Source organism: Camelus dromedarius, chromosome 20 (genome assembly GCF_036321535.1).
Source record: "Camelus dromedarius isolate mCamDro1 chromosome 20, mCamDro1.pat, whole genome shotgun sequence".
In the NCBI taxonomy this organism is placed as follows: domain Eukaryota; kingdom Metazoa; phylum Chordata; class Mammalia; order Artiodactyla; family Camelidae; genus Camelus; species Camelus dromedarius.
Genome location: NC_087455.1, coordinates 15,816,762 through 15,834,441, shown reverse-complemented (window position 1 = coordinate 15,834,441; position 17,680 = coordinate 15,816,762). Strand labels below are relative to the sequence as shown.

Sequence of the window (17,680 nt, the reverse complement as noted above, 5' to 3'; positions counted from 1 at the left end):
AATGCCAGCTGGTACTAAGTAGATGTGATGAGGATGACAGTTAGCCTAAGAATGACACAGTTCCCATTAGATGTGAATGAATAAGGGACTTTTGGACATATTCCATAGAAGGTCACTTCATGTGAGGATTCAGGGACAATTGACTGCCACCGTGGAAAAGAAGATATGGTGCAAATAGGAAAATACTTAATGAAAGATTCTTGCTAGAGATAGTTTTGCTTTTTGACTTCATTTCTGTAGGTGAGCTACTCCGTCCTCTCATTCCTCGATTCGTTCTTTAAACAGGTGGTGGTGGATGGAAGCGTGTCCTCCACGGTGTTGAAGAACCTGATGTCTTTAACTGAATATCAGATAGCAGTCTTTGCAATATACGCTCACACTGCTAGTGAAGGCCTGCGGGGAACCGAAACCACACGTGTGTATTGAATTCTACCCACTTCTGACTCTGCATAGCACTGTGCAGGGGACTTAGTTGTCACTCTATATGCAGCACTGGTTCCTGCTGTATCTGTTGTTGGCCGGTGCTACATATTGGAAGGGCTATTATAAAACTGTGGTATGTTTAGGAGAGAGAAGCCTTAGTGATGAAGGATGCAAAATGCATTTATTCATCTGATAAATAAATATTTAGCTTATGCCTATTATATACTAAGCACTGGGCTTGAATTTGTCAGTAGAAATAGAGAAGGACCTCCATAGCTCTCCTGCCCAGTAGAGTATCAGGAAAGTATGTTACATCTATTTTCATTATGAGCATCATTATAATTAAAACAAGCTTCTGAACACTAGTAATCCCTTATCTCAGCAAGATCATGATCACACGCACACACACACACACACATTCAGAGAATCCTGGGAGAAGATAATCTTAAGAAACTTGATCACTCACTCATTTAGTTATTTTGGACATTAACTGAGTTCCCGTTACACGCGAGGCACTATGCAAAGTTGGTCTAAACACATTGCCTCTGATAGAACAGAAGTGATGTAAACAACAAGAAGAAAGTGCCAGGTATTATGATAATCAGGCTTCATGTCCAACACATTGGGTTTATCCCTGAAAGCAATTTGTAAGGCAAGGGTCAATACTCCTGCTTTGCAGAAACATTTTAGTGACAATCTCTGCCCTTAAGGAAGTTTTAGTCTAGCAAGGCAGAAAATGCAAACCAAGGATATGCAAATGAACTAGCCTGATGAAGTGCTACAGGCAGTCCAGTATGAGTGTGACCGAGGCTGCACGTGTAAGCAAAGTCCTGAACATGGCATTGTGGTTGGAAAAGCAAGCAGATCCTGGAAGTATATTTAAAAACAAAGTTTCATAGATTTTATCACCATTGTTTAAGCCAGGAACTTGCAGTTTATTTTTAAGCCCTTTATCTCTGTCTCTCAAATGTGGCCAATCTTATTTCTTTATTAACTCCATTTTATTCAAACCCTATTGCTCCTGACTTAGTCTTGTTCCCTGACTGTCTTTGGTTGAATGCGTTCAGTGAGTATTTATTCATTCATGCATTTGCTCATCCAGCAACTCATTTATTCCTGTCATTTATTAAGTGACCCAACAACTGTTTTTGTTGGCTGCTTGCATGTCAGACACTGTGCTTGGTAATGGCCATAAAATGATGATCAGAAGAGACTCCCTGCTCTCAAATGGCTCCCAAAGAAATGTGCCTGTCACTGTAATAAGATATGAGAAACCAGATGTCATTCCTGCTTTTAAACATTCAGGATGTTGACCCTCCTCAAAGGAGCTTACATGGCTATGTGAACAGATACAAGGATGAAAATTATCTGAAAAACATGTTTACTTAACAGATCTTAACATACAGATACCTTGAAATAAGCAAGCACACTAAATGACTGACTATTTTTAAAAAATCTTCTCTTGCAGTTTCTTTACCTATAGTTTCCGACCTTGAACTGTACGATGTGACTGAGAACAGTCTGAGAGCAAGATGGAATGCAGTGGCTGGGGCGTCCGGGTACCTGATCCTTTATGCTCCTCTCACAGAAGGTCTGGCTGGGGATGAAAAAGAGGTAACCACTTGCTGCGTATCAGAGTCCCAGAATCTTTGACTTCCTTAACATAGTTTTTTGTTTTTACTACAAAAATGTCATGTATTAAGTCTAGAAAAGTCATATTAGCAAAAGGCAAATAAAACACTTGTAATCCCAACACTTGGAAGTAGCCACTGTCAACATTTAGTTAGTAGTCTTTTTTCTTTTAAGAATACCAGATACTCAAAATTTATTCTATGGATAAAAATACAGTGACTTAGATGACGAATGTTTAGTTTTTTTTTTTTTTCTTTTTAAAGAGAGTTAGAAAACTTAGTTTTAGCATAAGAAACTTTAATGACCAATATGTCATTAAGGGATATTTTGGTTGTTTTGAGATTTGCTGATTTAAAACTTGATGAGGAATAATTTAAAATGCTCACATATTTTAGAGAAATATACGTATTAACCTCACAACTAACCATCCCTTTTTTTTTTTCCAGTTAGTGGTCTTTTTAATGCATTTTTAACACAACCAGTGGGAATGGTTTTGTAGTTTTCATTTGGTTTATTGTGAATATCTTTCCATACCATTAAATAGTGTTTTGTATAGTTATTTTAAATAGCTTTATAGTATTCTGTTGTTGGTTTGTACTAGGCCGTGTTCAATTAATATCATGTTATGGGACATTTAGATAATTTGCTGTCTAAATAGGCTTTGAGACCGTTCTCAACATATAAGCTTGCATGGTCGTCTGATTATTTCCTTAGGATAAATTTCTAGAATAAAGTTTCTTTTTTCAAAGAGTATGCAAATTATTAAGCCTTATACTAGGTATTACCACATTATTCTAGAGAAATTTTATATAATTTATACTGCTATATGCAGTTCACAAATGACTGTAATGACCCTATGTACATTGACTTAGAAAAATTTGTTTTACTAATCTGAGAGGTAGATGAATATATCTCATTGATGTGGATTTTATGCATTTATTCCGATTTAAATGATGAATCTTTGACTTTCGAATCACTTATTTTAGTTCTCATTTTTAACTTACGGGGAACGATTACTGTAATACGGATATTCAAGAAATAGAGAGGAAATGTCTGTGCTTGTTGGGAGTGCCTTGACCAGGGGAGTGGATAAAAGAGGACGTTCAGAATTCCATTCTTCAGCGTTGTCTAAAACCTGCCTCTGGTGACAGAAATCTTTAGGGCCAAGAACAAGCATACGGTGAATCTAATGTCAAGAACAGAATATTGGTGATGTGTTCTTTTATTTCCAAAGTTTAGACAGCTTTTGCCCATTTGGATTTAATGTTAATTGGAATTATTTTGGTGGAAGGAAAACTTTAAAATGATGCTGAAAAGACACTCAGATTCACCAGGAAGGAAAAAAATAAAAAAGACGGAAATACCTGTTCACACCCAATAAATTGGCAGAATTTTTGAAGTCTGATAATATTGTGTGTTAGTGAGCATGTGGGAACCCAGAATCACTCATGCAAACTAGGATGTCAATTGGTACAGCTGCCGTGGAGAATAATTTGAAATATGTCATCAAGTTAAAGATATATACAGTTTTTTAGATATATACCATAGGGAAACATTCTTCAAGGACTTTTCAGTGCAGCACTTGGTCAGAATAAATTACTGCAAACAAATGCTGTGTTCATCAATAGAAGAATGGACAATAGCAGCATATTTATATAAAAGAATATCATAAGGGCACTAAATAATGTCAACTCGGCCTCTGTGTATCAACATGAATAAATCTTAAAACATAATATTATCAGGGGAAAAATTGTAAAAATATTACATTGATATGGTCCCATTTATGCACATTGTTAAACATATGAACCATATATTATTTATAGATATATACATATGTATGGAGAAGAAAAAATGGATCAATGAGATACACCTCAACATCAGGGTACAGGTAGTGAACAGAAAGAGTGAGAAAGAATTTGTGTTTTACCTGACTATGTTAGTTCTTTTTAAAATAAGATCTGAAGTCAATATGACAAAATGTTGATATTTATTAAATTTGAGTGGTGGGTGTGTCAGGATATATTAAGTTATTTCCTCTACATTTATATTATATACACTGAGATATTTCAAGATCAGAAATTTTCATTTGACCATAACGCTGGCAATTGTGTGACTGGAGACAGTCTACAGAGAGATTTTCCTTCTTTCCAAAACAAAGATAAAACCATCCCTGTCGTGCAGTTGTCACTCAGTTGTCAGACAACTGAGAATGTTGGCTGGTTTGACCGACTCCAAGGGTCAGAAAAATCATCCCAAAGTCAAAAAGCAGGTTGCCGATTTGGGCATCAAGGTAGGTTGATCTCTCCTGAATCCTGAAAGGGATTTGCAGTCCAAGTAGACAGGCCCCTGTGTTGAATGGGGCAACAACCGGGCTTGATGTAAAAACTCAGCATCCAGTCAGAGGACTGGTGAGAATCAGCCATTTGGTGAAAGCTGCCCACTTGGCATCCAGCCCCCGCACGCTGGTCTGGAGCTTACACTCCTCCTAGAGAAACATTTCTGATTCAGTTCCACCCCCGCTCTCCTGGGGACCGAATATTTGACACTGTATCCTCTGGATACAGCTGCCACTTGTCCAGATGTAAGGAGTTCTCCTAAAAGAGCATGCACAGTACGTTCAGTTTTATATGGTTTCAGAGCATCTGTCTCTAATATAAAACAACATGAGATGATGAAACAACTTGAGGCCAGTTTGATGAAGGGGGCTGTGAGGAGACAGTCTTATTCCATGAAATCTCACCTTTATTCAGTTCCCCTCTAATCAGCGTGAATAATAGACACTGGCAAACGGTCTGATAACCTGTGTTCTTTTCAGATGAAAATTGGAGAGACCCACACAGATATTGAACTGAGTGGGTTGTTGCCCAACACGGAATACACAGTCACAGTTTACGCTATGTTTGGAGAAGAGGCCAGCGATCCCGTTACAGGACAAGAAACAACATGTGAGCAGTTCAGTCATCCAGATGAAACGCTGTAATAAAAGCCCAAGTAAACGTGGGAATTCCGAATTAGAAACACTGGTTTAGGTTGAAACAACCTCTTAAGAGCTAATTGTAATGTAAGACACTGTGTATTTTATTTAGGGGAAGGAAATGTATTTCTTTTATATATATATTTATATACTTTATTTAAAAGTATGATATAGAGAAAATGCTACTCTGGCATTTTCTTTTCTTTCTCCTACACTTACTCTCTAGCCCCTTCAGTATTGAGAGTCATTGAGTCCTTTACACTCTTTATTGCCATATAGTTAGGACGTATTGAATTAATGAAAGAATTAGCCTTTGGGTGAGGAAGCATCATGCTTTGTGAAGACAGCTGATAACTGTCAGGATTTATCTCCTAGGTTGTTGCTGGTTCTATCAGCACAGGCTCTCAAATCAATTGACCAATTGCCTGGATTGAACTCTAACTGCTCTTCTGCTCCTGCTAACTGTGACCTTGGCTAAGTGACCTCAGTTTCATGATTATATAATGGGGCTAGTTGTAATTCTATCCCTGCCATCTAATGTAAGGGTTTAATGAGATAACGTGTTACATCTTGAAAGCGTGCAGTAAATATTAACAATTGTTTTTGCTATAAACCTGTGAAAGCTCACCAAACTCTAAAAGATTTTTAACAAACTTTACAAGGACTCAGGGGTCCTTGAAGAAGTGTGGAAAGCTATGGAATTGATAGTCAGTAATCTGCAGAAATGCCATCACCTCTTTAAATATGTTTAAAGTCTCAGCAAAGTGTTTATTTTTACCTAGTCTCATGAAGCCATTGGGATTTATCCAGGGCAAGACCTTTACTCATTGATTCTAGAAATGTTTATTGAGAACTTGCTATATTGGGGATAAAGATGGTAACAAAATGAAACCAAATTCCGTAGTCCCCTGAGATTACAATATATTGAAAAAGAGAGACAATAGACCAAAAAATGTGCAGTAAAAAGATAAATCAGGGAAGAGGGATAAGTAGCACTAATGTGGAAGGACTGTTTTACGTAAGGCAATCATGGACAGCCTCGCTGAGAACAGGACACATGTTCAAAAACCTACATCTTAGAGGATCAAGGTTTTGGCCTGAGCCATGGGAAGAATAGGGTTTTCATTTACTCAGAAAGGAAAGACTGAGGGAGGAGATGGAGAGAGGCGGCAGGAGTCAGTGGTTCAGTTTTGGACGTGATAAGCTGGAAATGCCTACTGGATACTCAAGTGGAGATGGCAGATGGGACATGATTTTACACGTGGGAAATTGTGGATCAGAGTAGAATGACTCTGCCAGAATTATATGATAGTTGAATGCAATAGCTGAGATTTAATTTCGGGTGTCCTGGGGTTTTTTGGAGGGGGTGGGGGATGAGGTAATTGCATCTATCTATCTATCTATCTATCTATCTCATCTATCTATCTATCTATCTATCTATCTATCTATCTATCTATCTATCTATCTATCTATCTATCTCATCTATTTATCTATCTATCTATCTATCTATCTATCTATCTATCTATCTATCTATCTATCTATCTATCTCATCTATTTATCTATCTATCTATCTATCTATCTATCTATCTATCTATCTATCTATCTATCTATGGAGGTACTGGGGATTGAAACCAGGACCTCATGCATGCCAAGCTCATGCTCTACCACTGAGCTATACCCTCCCCACCTCAGATGTCCTGGTTTTTGATCCATTAGATTTTTTATTTATATCAGCCTGTAATAATAGTATTGACTAAAGAAGAAAGGCACAGAAAATTTACTTAAACTTGATTTATTCCAGGTATGTGTAAGGTATTGCTACCATTCATTCTGTAGAAGGAAAACTTTTTTTCTTTGTTAATTTGTTAATGTTCTTTGTTATAAGTTATTATCTGTGTGAAATTTTTCATATGTAAGTAGTTCAGATGTCAAAGATGCTGTGTTTTTTTTAGTTTCTGTTTATATGTATGTTATTTAAAATTCTATTTATTTTTTACTCCACTTATTGCGAAGTGCCCTTAAGTCCACCAAGAAACCTGAGAATCTCCAACGTTGGCTCTAACAGTGCTCGCTTAGCCTGGGATCCAGCTTCCAGCAGAATCAATGGTTATCGAATTGTATATAACAACGCAGATGGGACTGAAATCAATGAGGTAAGCTGTGGAACACAATGTCTATTTTTCTGGTGGTTGGGTATTAGTGTTTTATGGCTGTGTAACTGATCATCCCAAAACATTGTGGCTTAAAACAGTACCAGTTGTTTATTTTCTCTTCCATTTCTGTGGGTCAGGATGTGTATTTCTGGCTTGGGAATCACTCATGAGATTGTAGCCAGAGGGTGGCTGGAGCTGGTGTCATCACGATTTCCGTATTCATATGTCTGGTGCCTGGTCTGGCAAGACTGGACCAGCTGGGAGATGGAGCAGCTCTCTGCATCTCTAAGTAGATTCTTCACATGATCCTCTGGCATGGCAGTTTTAGGGGAGCTGGAGTTTTTACATGTTGGCTCAGAAGTCCCCAGACATGTAGAAAAGAGAAACACAGAGAGAAGCTGAGTGGAAGCTCAGAAGTCACAGAATCCACCACACTCTAATGGTAGGAGGTATCATAAATCCCTGCTTGGATTCAAGTTGGGAAAAAAAACACGGCACCCACTTATGGTGGCAAGCACATGGGATGGGAGATAGAAGTTGGCACAGCCATCTCTGGAAAATACAGATGGCCGCAGTGAATGGGGATGGAGAAGTGTGTATCTTCATAGAAGTAGTAAGCTAGAAATATCAGTGATTTCCAGTTTAATCCCTCTGCTTTTTAGTAAACTGGCATCTGAAAGACCCTAGTTTGATAAGCTTAAATTGAAAACTGAATAATTCAAATTTTGTATAGGAAGATACTTTCAAATAATGGAACTTATTGAAACCCATGAAGTTACAGTATTTTGCACTCGGTGACTAATAATCTTCAGAAATTCTTTCCTTGGAGATGTACTTTAGCAGGCTAGATAGCAAAGTTATTTTTATTTTATTTTTCTTATCTTGGTCCAAGAAGCTAAGACAACAAGGCAAATATGTTGGATTACATCATTTCTATTTTCTAACCAAATAAAGCAATTATTTTCATGTGCAGAAGACAAACTTTTATAATTAATTCAACTCAAGCAATATTTTCGAGAATGTGCCCTCATATGGGACCTTGAGTAGTGAATGGACAATAACTGCACATTTGTTAACAGTACAGAAATAGTGTTCAACATCTTTCATTAAATTTTCATAAATCTTGAAGCTGGAACCCTTTGGATTAGTTGCTTTGCTTTTGAAGAACAGTAAAAAGATTGAAACCAAAAGCTCTGAGCTATCAATGTCTCTTTGTTATCAGTGATAAATAAATTACTTTCCCAAGAGTTGCAAATTCAGTAGATCAAGCAGATAATATAAGTGAGTGAAGTGCCATTAAGTGTGCAGAAATTGTCACACCTGCAAAGAAATACACTCTCACCTGTTTTTCTTGAAACATGAGGCTACCTTAGGCTATATTTTGTATTCCCATTTTTGGGACATGTGTGTAGGAGAAATTCTTTACTGAAAGAAAGACAGCAGTTCAAGACTGATCATAAGTGACAATGAACAACAGGTGATAGTGACAGGGATGCCAGGGCACGGCGGGCACTGATGTGCTGGGGAATGCATATGTGTTCATCCAGGATACAACCAGCGTCAGCTCTGAAGACTGTTGTTGCACAAATCTAGGCAGGGGCTACCAGATCTTGTTACCCTTGATAATGTGACCAGAGATCTCTATTTTTATGTGAAGTTTAAAAATGTTGACTCATGGAGCATCCAAAGTAACATAACTGTATTTACCAATAAGTATTTGTTCACTGCAGAGCATTCTTCTTTGGCAATAATTTTTCATGAAACAAAAATAAACTGTCATATAAGTATCATATGATATCACTTATATGTGGAATCTAAAAAAAAAAAAATGATACAAGTTAACTTATTCACAAACCAGAAATAAACTCACAGACACAGAAAACAAACTACAGTTACCAATAGGGAAAGGGGTTGGCGGGAGAGGGATAGATTAGGAGTTTGAGATTAATGTATACACACTGCTATATGTAAAATAGATAACCAGCAAGGACCTACTGTATAGCACAGGGACTATATTCAATATCCTGAAATAGCCTATAATGGAAAAGAATCTAGAAAAGTATATAGAATATGTATCTGTGTAACTGAATCAGTTTGCTGTACACCCAAAACTATCACATCGCAAATTAACTATAGCTCAATAAAAGTAGATAAATAAATAGAATCATACAATAAAAAATACAGTTTCCTAAAAAATAAACTGTCTTATTATATATGTATATGTGAGTTATATAAATGTAATTCATATATTTTATTGAGGTATAATTGGCATATAACATTATATGTATAATATATTATTGTATGTATTTTATACTATGTATATATTTTATTATATGTATAATATGTTACTTTTAGGTATACAACATAATGATTCAATATGTGTATACATTGTAAAATGATCACAGTAGGTCTAGTTAATATCCATTAAAAAAATTATAGCTGTTCTGGCCTCTCATGGCATTTTATGTTACTTGCCTTTATAAAGAATGACCCCAGACTAATATATTTGTTGAGAAATATATGTGCTTTTTTGAAGTGTTTTTCAATCTTGGGGATGTCTTTGGCACTTGCTATTTATAATTTATAATGTGCTGGGAAATTAGAAAACTTTGGTAATATTGAATTTAAAATATGAGTAAATAGACTAGGAAAATCTGAGAATATTTTATTTGAGTAAAATGCATAAACAATGCATGGATTTTGTAACATTTCTATTTTGACTGGTGTGTGTGCTCTTAATTCTCAATTTTTAACCATGCAATTGAGACTAAAATTTGCTGGACAAGTGTCTTGTCCAAGTTAAATATTACCTTACCTAATTTTGGAATATATGATTTTAAGGGTGAATATTTCTACCATATTTGGTTTACTTTTCTTAATTTAAGGTTCTATTTATAGCTAATGATGCAATTAGGTTCTTAGGAAATTCCCAGAACATTCTGGATTGAACTTTGAAATGTCTCAACTAAAATCTCCTTAGTACATAACATGTAATCGATTGTAAAAGCTTTGTTTTCAACTCAATTTATATTTCCCTCCTTCACTTCCTCTTCCTCCTTCTGTGTCTTTTCTGCGTTACCCCTCTCCTCAACTTTTTTGGAGATACCAAAGAAGAAAAATAAAACAGAGCACTGAAACAAATGTCAGTGTTGATGATGGTGATGATGATGGTGATGATGATGTTGATGGTGATGATGGTGATGAGATGATGGTGGTGGTGATGATGGTGATGATGGTGGTGGTGATGATGGTGATGATGGTGGTGACGATGGTGATGATGATGGTGATGTTGGTAATCATGATGATGGTGGTGATGATGATGATGATGATGATGATGATGATGATGATGATGGCGGCAGGTAACACACGCTGAGTGCTTATCCTGAGCCAGCCTCTGAGATTTTTACAAAGAACACCTTTTGCAATTTTTATAGAAAAAATGCTGCCAAAGCCTGACCTGTGACACTGAGAACAGAAGCCATCTCAGATACCATGTACTGTGAAAGGATTTGGGGAAATGTGCAAACATGATGGAGAACTAAAGTGCTGCCAGTCTGAATTTTGTAAATGAAAGGCCACAGTTTTTAGACTCTGAGAGGCAAGTCCAGTTTCCAAGAGCAGTGACTCGACAACAGAACCCAGAGCAGAGTCCAAGTCCTTCATTTCTTATCAGGGACTCTTTCTTCATCCCTCCTAGAATTAGTCAGCCTAAAGTGAAGATTTAGCCAGACTATTTGAAAACCTTTGCTCAAAGATAGTTGCATAGCAGTGAGATCATGGTCATTTGTTATCATTTTCCCAAATTCTTCTCCTACATCTTAAAAGTCCTACCGATAACATCAGTTCCAGAACTTAGTCTGAAACATAATATGATAGCAAATAAAAATAAATGATACCTAAAAGTTTTCATTTTATAAAATAAAATAATTAAATGCATAAAATACAGTCTGTTCAGCATCAAATAAAATGCTTTAAACAAATAAACTAGATCTCTTCAATGGATAGATATATGTCTGTTGAAAAGACATATACTTTTACATAATATGCTTTTATATATATCCACATACATATATATAAAAGGTGAAAACTGTGTGCGTATATACACAATTTTTCCCTCTTTGTCTCTTAGTGTACCTAGGAAAATTTGATTTTAACTGCTTTTGTGTATGTTTGATATCTTCACCAAATTCCCATTTGTCACAGATTTGACGTTAAAAGATCAGGGCCTAACTATCCATTCCATTTAATAGCTTTATGGCTCCAAGAAAGTTAATTAAGGCCTTTAGGCCTCCGGTTTGTTCCTCATTCATAAAATCATCATTAAAAATACCTAGTGTTTGGTGGGGGATGAGGAGGCTAAATAAGACAATGAATGTAAGGTCTCTGACATGTTGTAAGTGCTCAGTAAATCCTAGCCATTACAATGCAAAACAGCAGAAAGCAATAGGTAAGTATAGTTTAGAAGAACATCTTGAACTCGTATTTCAAGTCTGGATTTGTCTTTTCAGTGGATTTAAATAATGAAGCCATGATGTAAATAGTATTTACAAACATGGAATTTAGAGTATGAAACACTTGTGTTTAAGTCCTAGGAGCTAGCTGGTTTTCCCTTGGGCAAGTTCCTTAACTTTTTGGAGTCTCATTTTTCCCATCTTCCAATTATGGGTAATAATTAGCTACCTTATAAGGCTGTGGCAAGGATTAAGTGCCACAAATGCAGGTAAGCATGCAATTAACTCCCAGACCAGAGTAAACATCAAATGCTAAGAATGACCCATCGTATTATCAGGTTTAGATTCTGAAAAAGATAATACATATTTTCAGTTTTCTGTTGCTATATAGCCAATACCCTGGCTTAACATAACAGCCCATGATGATGTAACTTGGGCAGGCCTTGCAGGGTCAGCTTGTCTCTGCTCCATGTGGTGTCAGCCAAGGTGACTCTTGCGTTCATCTGGAAGCTTGACTGGATTGGAACTTCCAGGACAACTACACTCCCACGTCTGGGGTGGCTGAAAAGGCTGGGGTTGGCTGGCCCTCTAGAGTGGAGTAGCTCAGGGTTCCAAAAGCAAAAAAAGGAAGCTCCTCCCCCAGATCGGCAGTCTTTTAGTTTTTGGGTGTTTTTTTGTTTTGTTTTGTTTTTTTGACCTGCAGCTAATTCTTTCGAGATGTATATGGTTTCTGGATTCGTTCTTTGTTCAGATGAGCTGTTTCTTATCTCTTGTAAGGATCTTTGGTGCCTCCATCTCAGTTTTCATTTACTTATTCTATTTGGCCAACAAAATATGTAGTTCAACATACAGTAGTAAAGAAGCTAACCAAGGTCCTGCCCTCAAGGGGCTTATACTCTATGCAGGAAATAATAGACATCTCCTATATTGGAAATAAAACAATTTCAGGCTGCAATTGGCCCAAGGGAGAAAACAAACAAGGGCAGTGTTAGAGAATCACCCTGCTGAGACAGATGGAAAGATGAATCCCTCTGACAGATGGCAAAGGCCTAATTTTTTGAAAAGAGCTAGGGAAATAGTGTCCCAGACATTATGAATTGCATGTGCAAAGGCCCTGAGGTGGGAAAGACATGGACAGAAGTTTGGTGTGGCTGACCAGGGATTTCTCTTTTTATGTGAAACTTACCAATTAAAACACATTGACTCATTGAACAACCGAAATAACACAACAACTGTGTTCACCTTCCCCTGTAGGGTTGCTCATCTATACAACTCTTAGAGGGGTTGCTGCATATGACCCACTACCTCCAGCAGATCAGGCTGAAACACTACATTTATTTATATTAGAATGCTAATTGTGTGTACTTCACTTTCTATACCTTTAATGAATGGAAATAATATTGGTTGCAACAGTCTCCTGAGAATGAACTAATAGGTTTTCTATTTAAGAAGGTAAGATTAGAAATGTGACTATATAGGTGGCTTTATAACTTGGTATTTGTTTTGCAGGACTTACAGCTCTGCTGTCAGCCAAGTGAACTGCAGACAGTAAGATGATTTTTGTTTCCCGTCTTTAGAGAGTATCTGATTTAGCTATTATGACTTCTCTCTGTTGCAGGTTGAAGTCGATCCTGTCACTACATTCCCTCTGAAGGGCTTGACGCCCCTCACGGAGTATACTGTTGCCATTTTCTCCATCTATGATGAAGGGCAGTCCGAGCCTCTGACTGGGATTTTTACCACAGGTAAGCCTCATTCTGGTTTGAAAAGTTTCCGAGAGTAACTATCTGGAAACCGAAAGCTAGAGCAACTTCTTCAATTGTGAGTTTGAAAGGTTGCACTTCAATTTTTATTTATTTTATACTATTATTACCAAATGAACAGTTAGGTGACTAGAATGCCTACTGGCTAATTATTTTCTATCACAGCAAGGGAAAGAGAAGTGGGACCATCTAAATTCAAAGGTCTCAGTTAAGTAAGAGTGTGCCCTGTTCTCCTGCTAATCTCATACCCTTTCTTTCATTTTATTGACATAAGATTTTCACATTTCTTCCATTCCTGTGTATATATTAAGCTGTACAATTCCAAAATTATAGCTATCCAACAGCTTTTGATATATGAAAAGGACAGTTTCATGCAATTTAACCGAATATATCAATCTGTAGCCAATAATGTATTTTCATGCAGCTTGCAACTTTAATACAATAAGGGATATCTCACATATTAAAATGAAAAATAAAGCATGAATGCATTGTGTTTCTTTTCCATATATACCCTGTAGTCACTCAATAAATAGAACTTTTCTTTGCTTCTTGCAACAATTCTATTGTTTCCTTTCTGGACCTATCATTAATTGCGCTTGGAAACAAACTGAGTGCTCTATTGAAAAGATGAGAGGATAATTTGGAGAAGGATGAGAAATAAACTGGACTGAGAAGTAATGTTCACAGATCAGTAATTTCCCAAAATCTCCTGAGGGCTAATTCTAGTTGGAATTCTCATGGTGTCCTGTCAAAGAGTGTTAAGATCTTTGATTTCCAATAATATAAAAATCAATGACTGACAGTTCATTTTGGTTGTAATTAGATGTTATGGTCTCTGTTGTACATCCCAGAAGTGTGGAAACAATGAAATAGTAGAAGGTCTGATAAATTATATTTCACTTCTGATGGCAACCATATGTACATGATGAAAAGGATGAACAGACTTCTCTGGGATTTAACTTATTACTGGGGAAGGGATTTAGACACGAAACTGAATAAAACCAAAAGTGGCATTTCTCAGGCCTCTAGGGCATCTTTTTGTTAATTTCTTCAAAATAGTTGGAAAACAGACATAGAAAACAAACTGTGGTTACCAGCAGGGGACGGGGGTGGGGGGAGGATAGATTAGGAGTTTGGGATTACCAAATACACAATACTATGTGTGGAACGGATAAACAACAAGGACCTACTGTATAGCACAGGGAACTATATTCAATTTCTTGTAATGAGCTGTAATGGAAAAGAAACTGAAAAAAATTTATGTCTGTATGTATAAGTATAACTGAATCGCTTTGTTGTACACCTGAAACTAACATTATAAATCGACTATACTTCAATAAAAAATAAGAATAGAAACAAACAAATAAAAAATTTATAATAATTTTTAAAACTTGGAAAACAGTATCTTTATAAAATAACGAATATGGCACTCTTATTTTTTATAGTTAATGAAAAGGGCCAAACAGAATCTAAGAGTTCTGTGAATTACTGGAAAACTGTAAAATTCTGCTGTGTCCCTGGTCTTCCTAATTTATACTGTGGATAAATGCTGGAAACCGAAATCTTAAGCCCACACTGGACTGATCAACCCCATTTTCCTAAAGCAAGAGGCTCCCCAGGGTCTTCTCTCTCTATGGCTCCCAGGGAACAGCTTGAATTACGGTTTTCCTACCTTCTCAATTCCCTAACAAGATCTCCTTCCTCGGCTTACAGAGGAAGTGCCAGCCCAGCAATACTTGGAAATTGATGAGGTGACGACAGACAGTTTTAGAGTGTCCTGGCATCCCCTCTCGGCTGATGAAGGGCAACACAAGTTGATGTGGATTCCAGTCTATGGTGGGAATACTGAAGAGGTGAGTTGTCTGAGACTGAATAATCCAGAGCATTTTATCTGGAAGTGAATGCTCAGGGCTGCACTCAAATTGGCCTTTGCTTTAAAATAGATTGGGAATCCCAGAAGTAATTAATATTTTGTGTGGAGTTTTATAAATGTCACATCACATGGTTTTTCTAAGATTAAAATGCATTTTCACTAGGGCTTTAGTTATATATGTTATGTATTTTCAGATTCTTTGATTTTTGTGAGTGACCTTTAATAAAACTTCAAAATGCCACTTTTGTAATATTAATCTTTTATTTGCTGAAGGAATGGAAAGGAAGAAAGTCTCTGGTTTGACTTTAAGGTTGAATTCAATAGCCCTGGAGTTCTTTATGCTTAGCTGTTTCTTGCTTACACTTGGGATAGCATTTTTCCTTTGTATTATTTTTTTCTTAACTTTCTTTTCTGTTATTCAAGTAAACTCGGTTACTAAGCACTGAATACTTTTCAGGTTGTCCTAAGTGAAGATCAAGACTCATATGTTATTGAAGGTCTGGAACCTGGCACTGAATATGAAGTTTCACTGTTGGCTGTACTGGATGATGGAAGCGAGAGTGAGGTGGTGACTGCTGTTGGGACCACACGTAAGTCTTGATTGGGCCAACATGGACTTCATAAGCTCCTATCATTCATTCTGACACCCTCTTCACCCTACCAGGTTCCCTGCCCATCACCCTTATTCCTGGCTACAGAGGCTTCAGTTTCTCTTTGTCCTCAGTATTCTTCATACATTTTACCTTTAATGAAACCAATATGTGGACATCTTAGACTCGTGGTCTATTATCACCTAAAGGCAGGGACCGTACCTGACTTGCTAACCGTGTTACCCCAACACCTAGCACAGCATTTGGGATGTTTTAACTGTGCAATGAATATTTATTGAATGGATGGATGGATGGATGGATGGATGTATAAATGGATAGTTGGATGGATGGATGGATGAAACAACTTATAAATGAATAAATGAGCAAACCATTAAGTGTAGGGCAAAATGTCCAAAAGTTTCTGGAATTTCCCAAGTTCATCTTGGTTCCAAGAACGTTGTACAAAATTCACTTGCTGATTCATTCATCCCTTCATTTTTTAAATATGAGGTATTAACCACATATTCAATTGTCTTTGATTGGGTTTCCTGGAATCAGATTCTGAAATAGAAAATTGCATCCAGAAGGTTTACTGAAGGGTGTAGTTGGGAGATGCATCTGTAAGAAAACAAGGAGGGCAGGATAGGGCACAGGGAGAAGCAAAAACTGAGCCCTCGGCTAATTCTGTTAGGAATTCTGGACCTGGGATGACCCTTTTGTGTTGTCCCAGATTGAGTCAAAGGGGCCAGGCTTTGTATCCCTACATCCACGGTCATTGGAGGAAGGCCATCCCCTGACAGTCTGCAGCCACAGGCAAGACAATTCCCAGAGCTCTGGGCCCTTGGCAGCCAGTACTCCAGAAGCTGGCGGATGAGTGTGTTGACCCTGAAGAAGGGATCTGAGCAGAGCAGCACACAGCCACTCCATCCACTGGCTGCCCAGGGAGGGTAAAAGAAATAGTAAACACATGTCTTATTGTCTTTCTTAGGGGTCCTGTTTGGTAGCCCGTTCACTCCTGGATCTACAGCACTGTTTAATATCCTTTCATCACCCCATTTCAAACTGGGAGGTTTCATAATTTTATAGATGTAATACAAATGTTTATATGAAGGTTGGGATCTGTGATTAGAAACTAACTTCTTTGGGTTTCACTTTTCTTACCTGTGGAATGGATATCATGCCTGCCTTACACCTCACTTCTTCTTTCCTGCAACCACAGTCAAGGACGTTGTGAGAAACAAGTGAGATAATATAGACGGACTTTTCTTTGAAAACTATAGAATGCTCTACACCAATGTATAGAGTTAATTTCATTACAGAATTTTAAAGTTATGAATTTTTTTTTAGTTGACGATGTTTGGACGGAACCAGCTACAACTATAGCACCTACAAGACCTGTGACATCAGGTAAGGATAAATAGAAACCCATTTACCTGTAAGTAAAGTTTGATTTAAACAACAAGTTATGTTATCCCAGTTTTATTTAATTTATATTACTAATTAGGAACAGGACATGCCGGTTCAAATTTCACTCCTCTTAGAACCTCTCAGCATCTTCTGATCTACCTAATCAGTCTTTTAGTCTACTAATCTCACTGTTCTGTCTCTCTACATTTTTCATCTTTGTTTTGGATTCCCATTCAATCTCCCAGAGGATGTTAGCATAGCCAGCCCTAGGAGTCTCTGCCCTACTGTTGATCTCAGTGACTTCTCCTATTGCTCTGTTGAGAATTACTCAATTGTTCATATCGTGAATTCTTTGCATTTCTATGAGTAACTCACATTTCTGTGGGGAACTGAGACCTGGCTGGCTTATTGGTC

The 17,680-nt window shown here is 37.2% G+C and overlaps 1 protein-coding gene across 4 annotated transcripts in view; it reads left to right on the top strand.

The window, feature by feature from the left end:
* Positions 1–17,680, top strand: part of COL14A1 (collagen type XIV alpha 1 chain) — a 184,237-nt gene that overhangs the window by 50,791 nt on the left and 115,766 nt on the right. For all 4 annotated transcript variants that reach the window (XM_064476868.1, XM_031439558.2, XM_031439557.2 and 1 more), the window contains exons 11-18: positions 286–415; positions 1,892–2,037; positions 4,871–5,000; positions 7,043–7,182; positions 13,252–13,378; positions 15,110–15,249; positions 15,727–15,859; positions 17,207–17,266. In XM_064476868.1, coding sequence (XP_064332938.1) covers positions 286–415; positions 1,892–2,037; positions 4,871–5,000; positions 7,043–7,182; positions 13,252–13,378; positions 15,110–15,249; positions 15,727–15,859; positions 17,207–17,266 — 1,006 coding nt within the window. The remainder of the gene's footprint in view (positions 1–285; positions 416–1,891; positions 2,038–4,870; positions 5,001–7,042; positions 7,183–13,251; positions 13,379–15,109; positions 15,250–15,726; positions 15,860–17,206; positions 17,267–17,680) is intronic.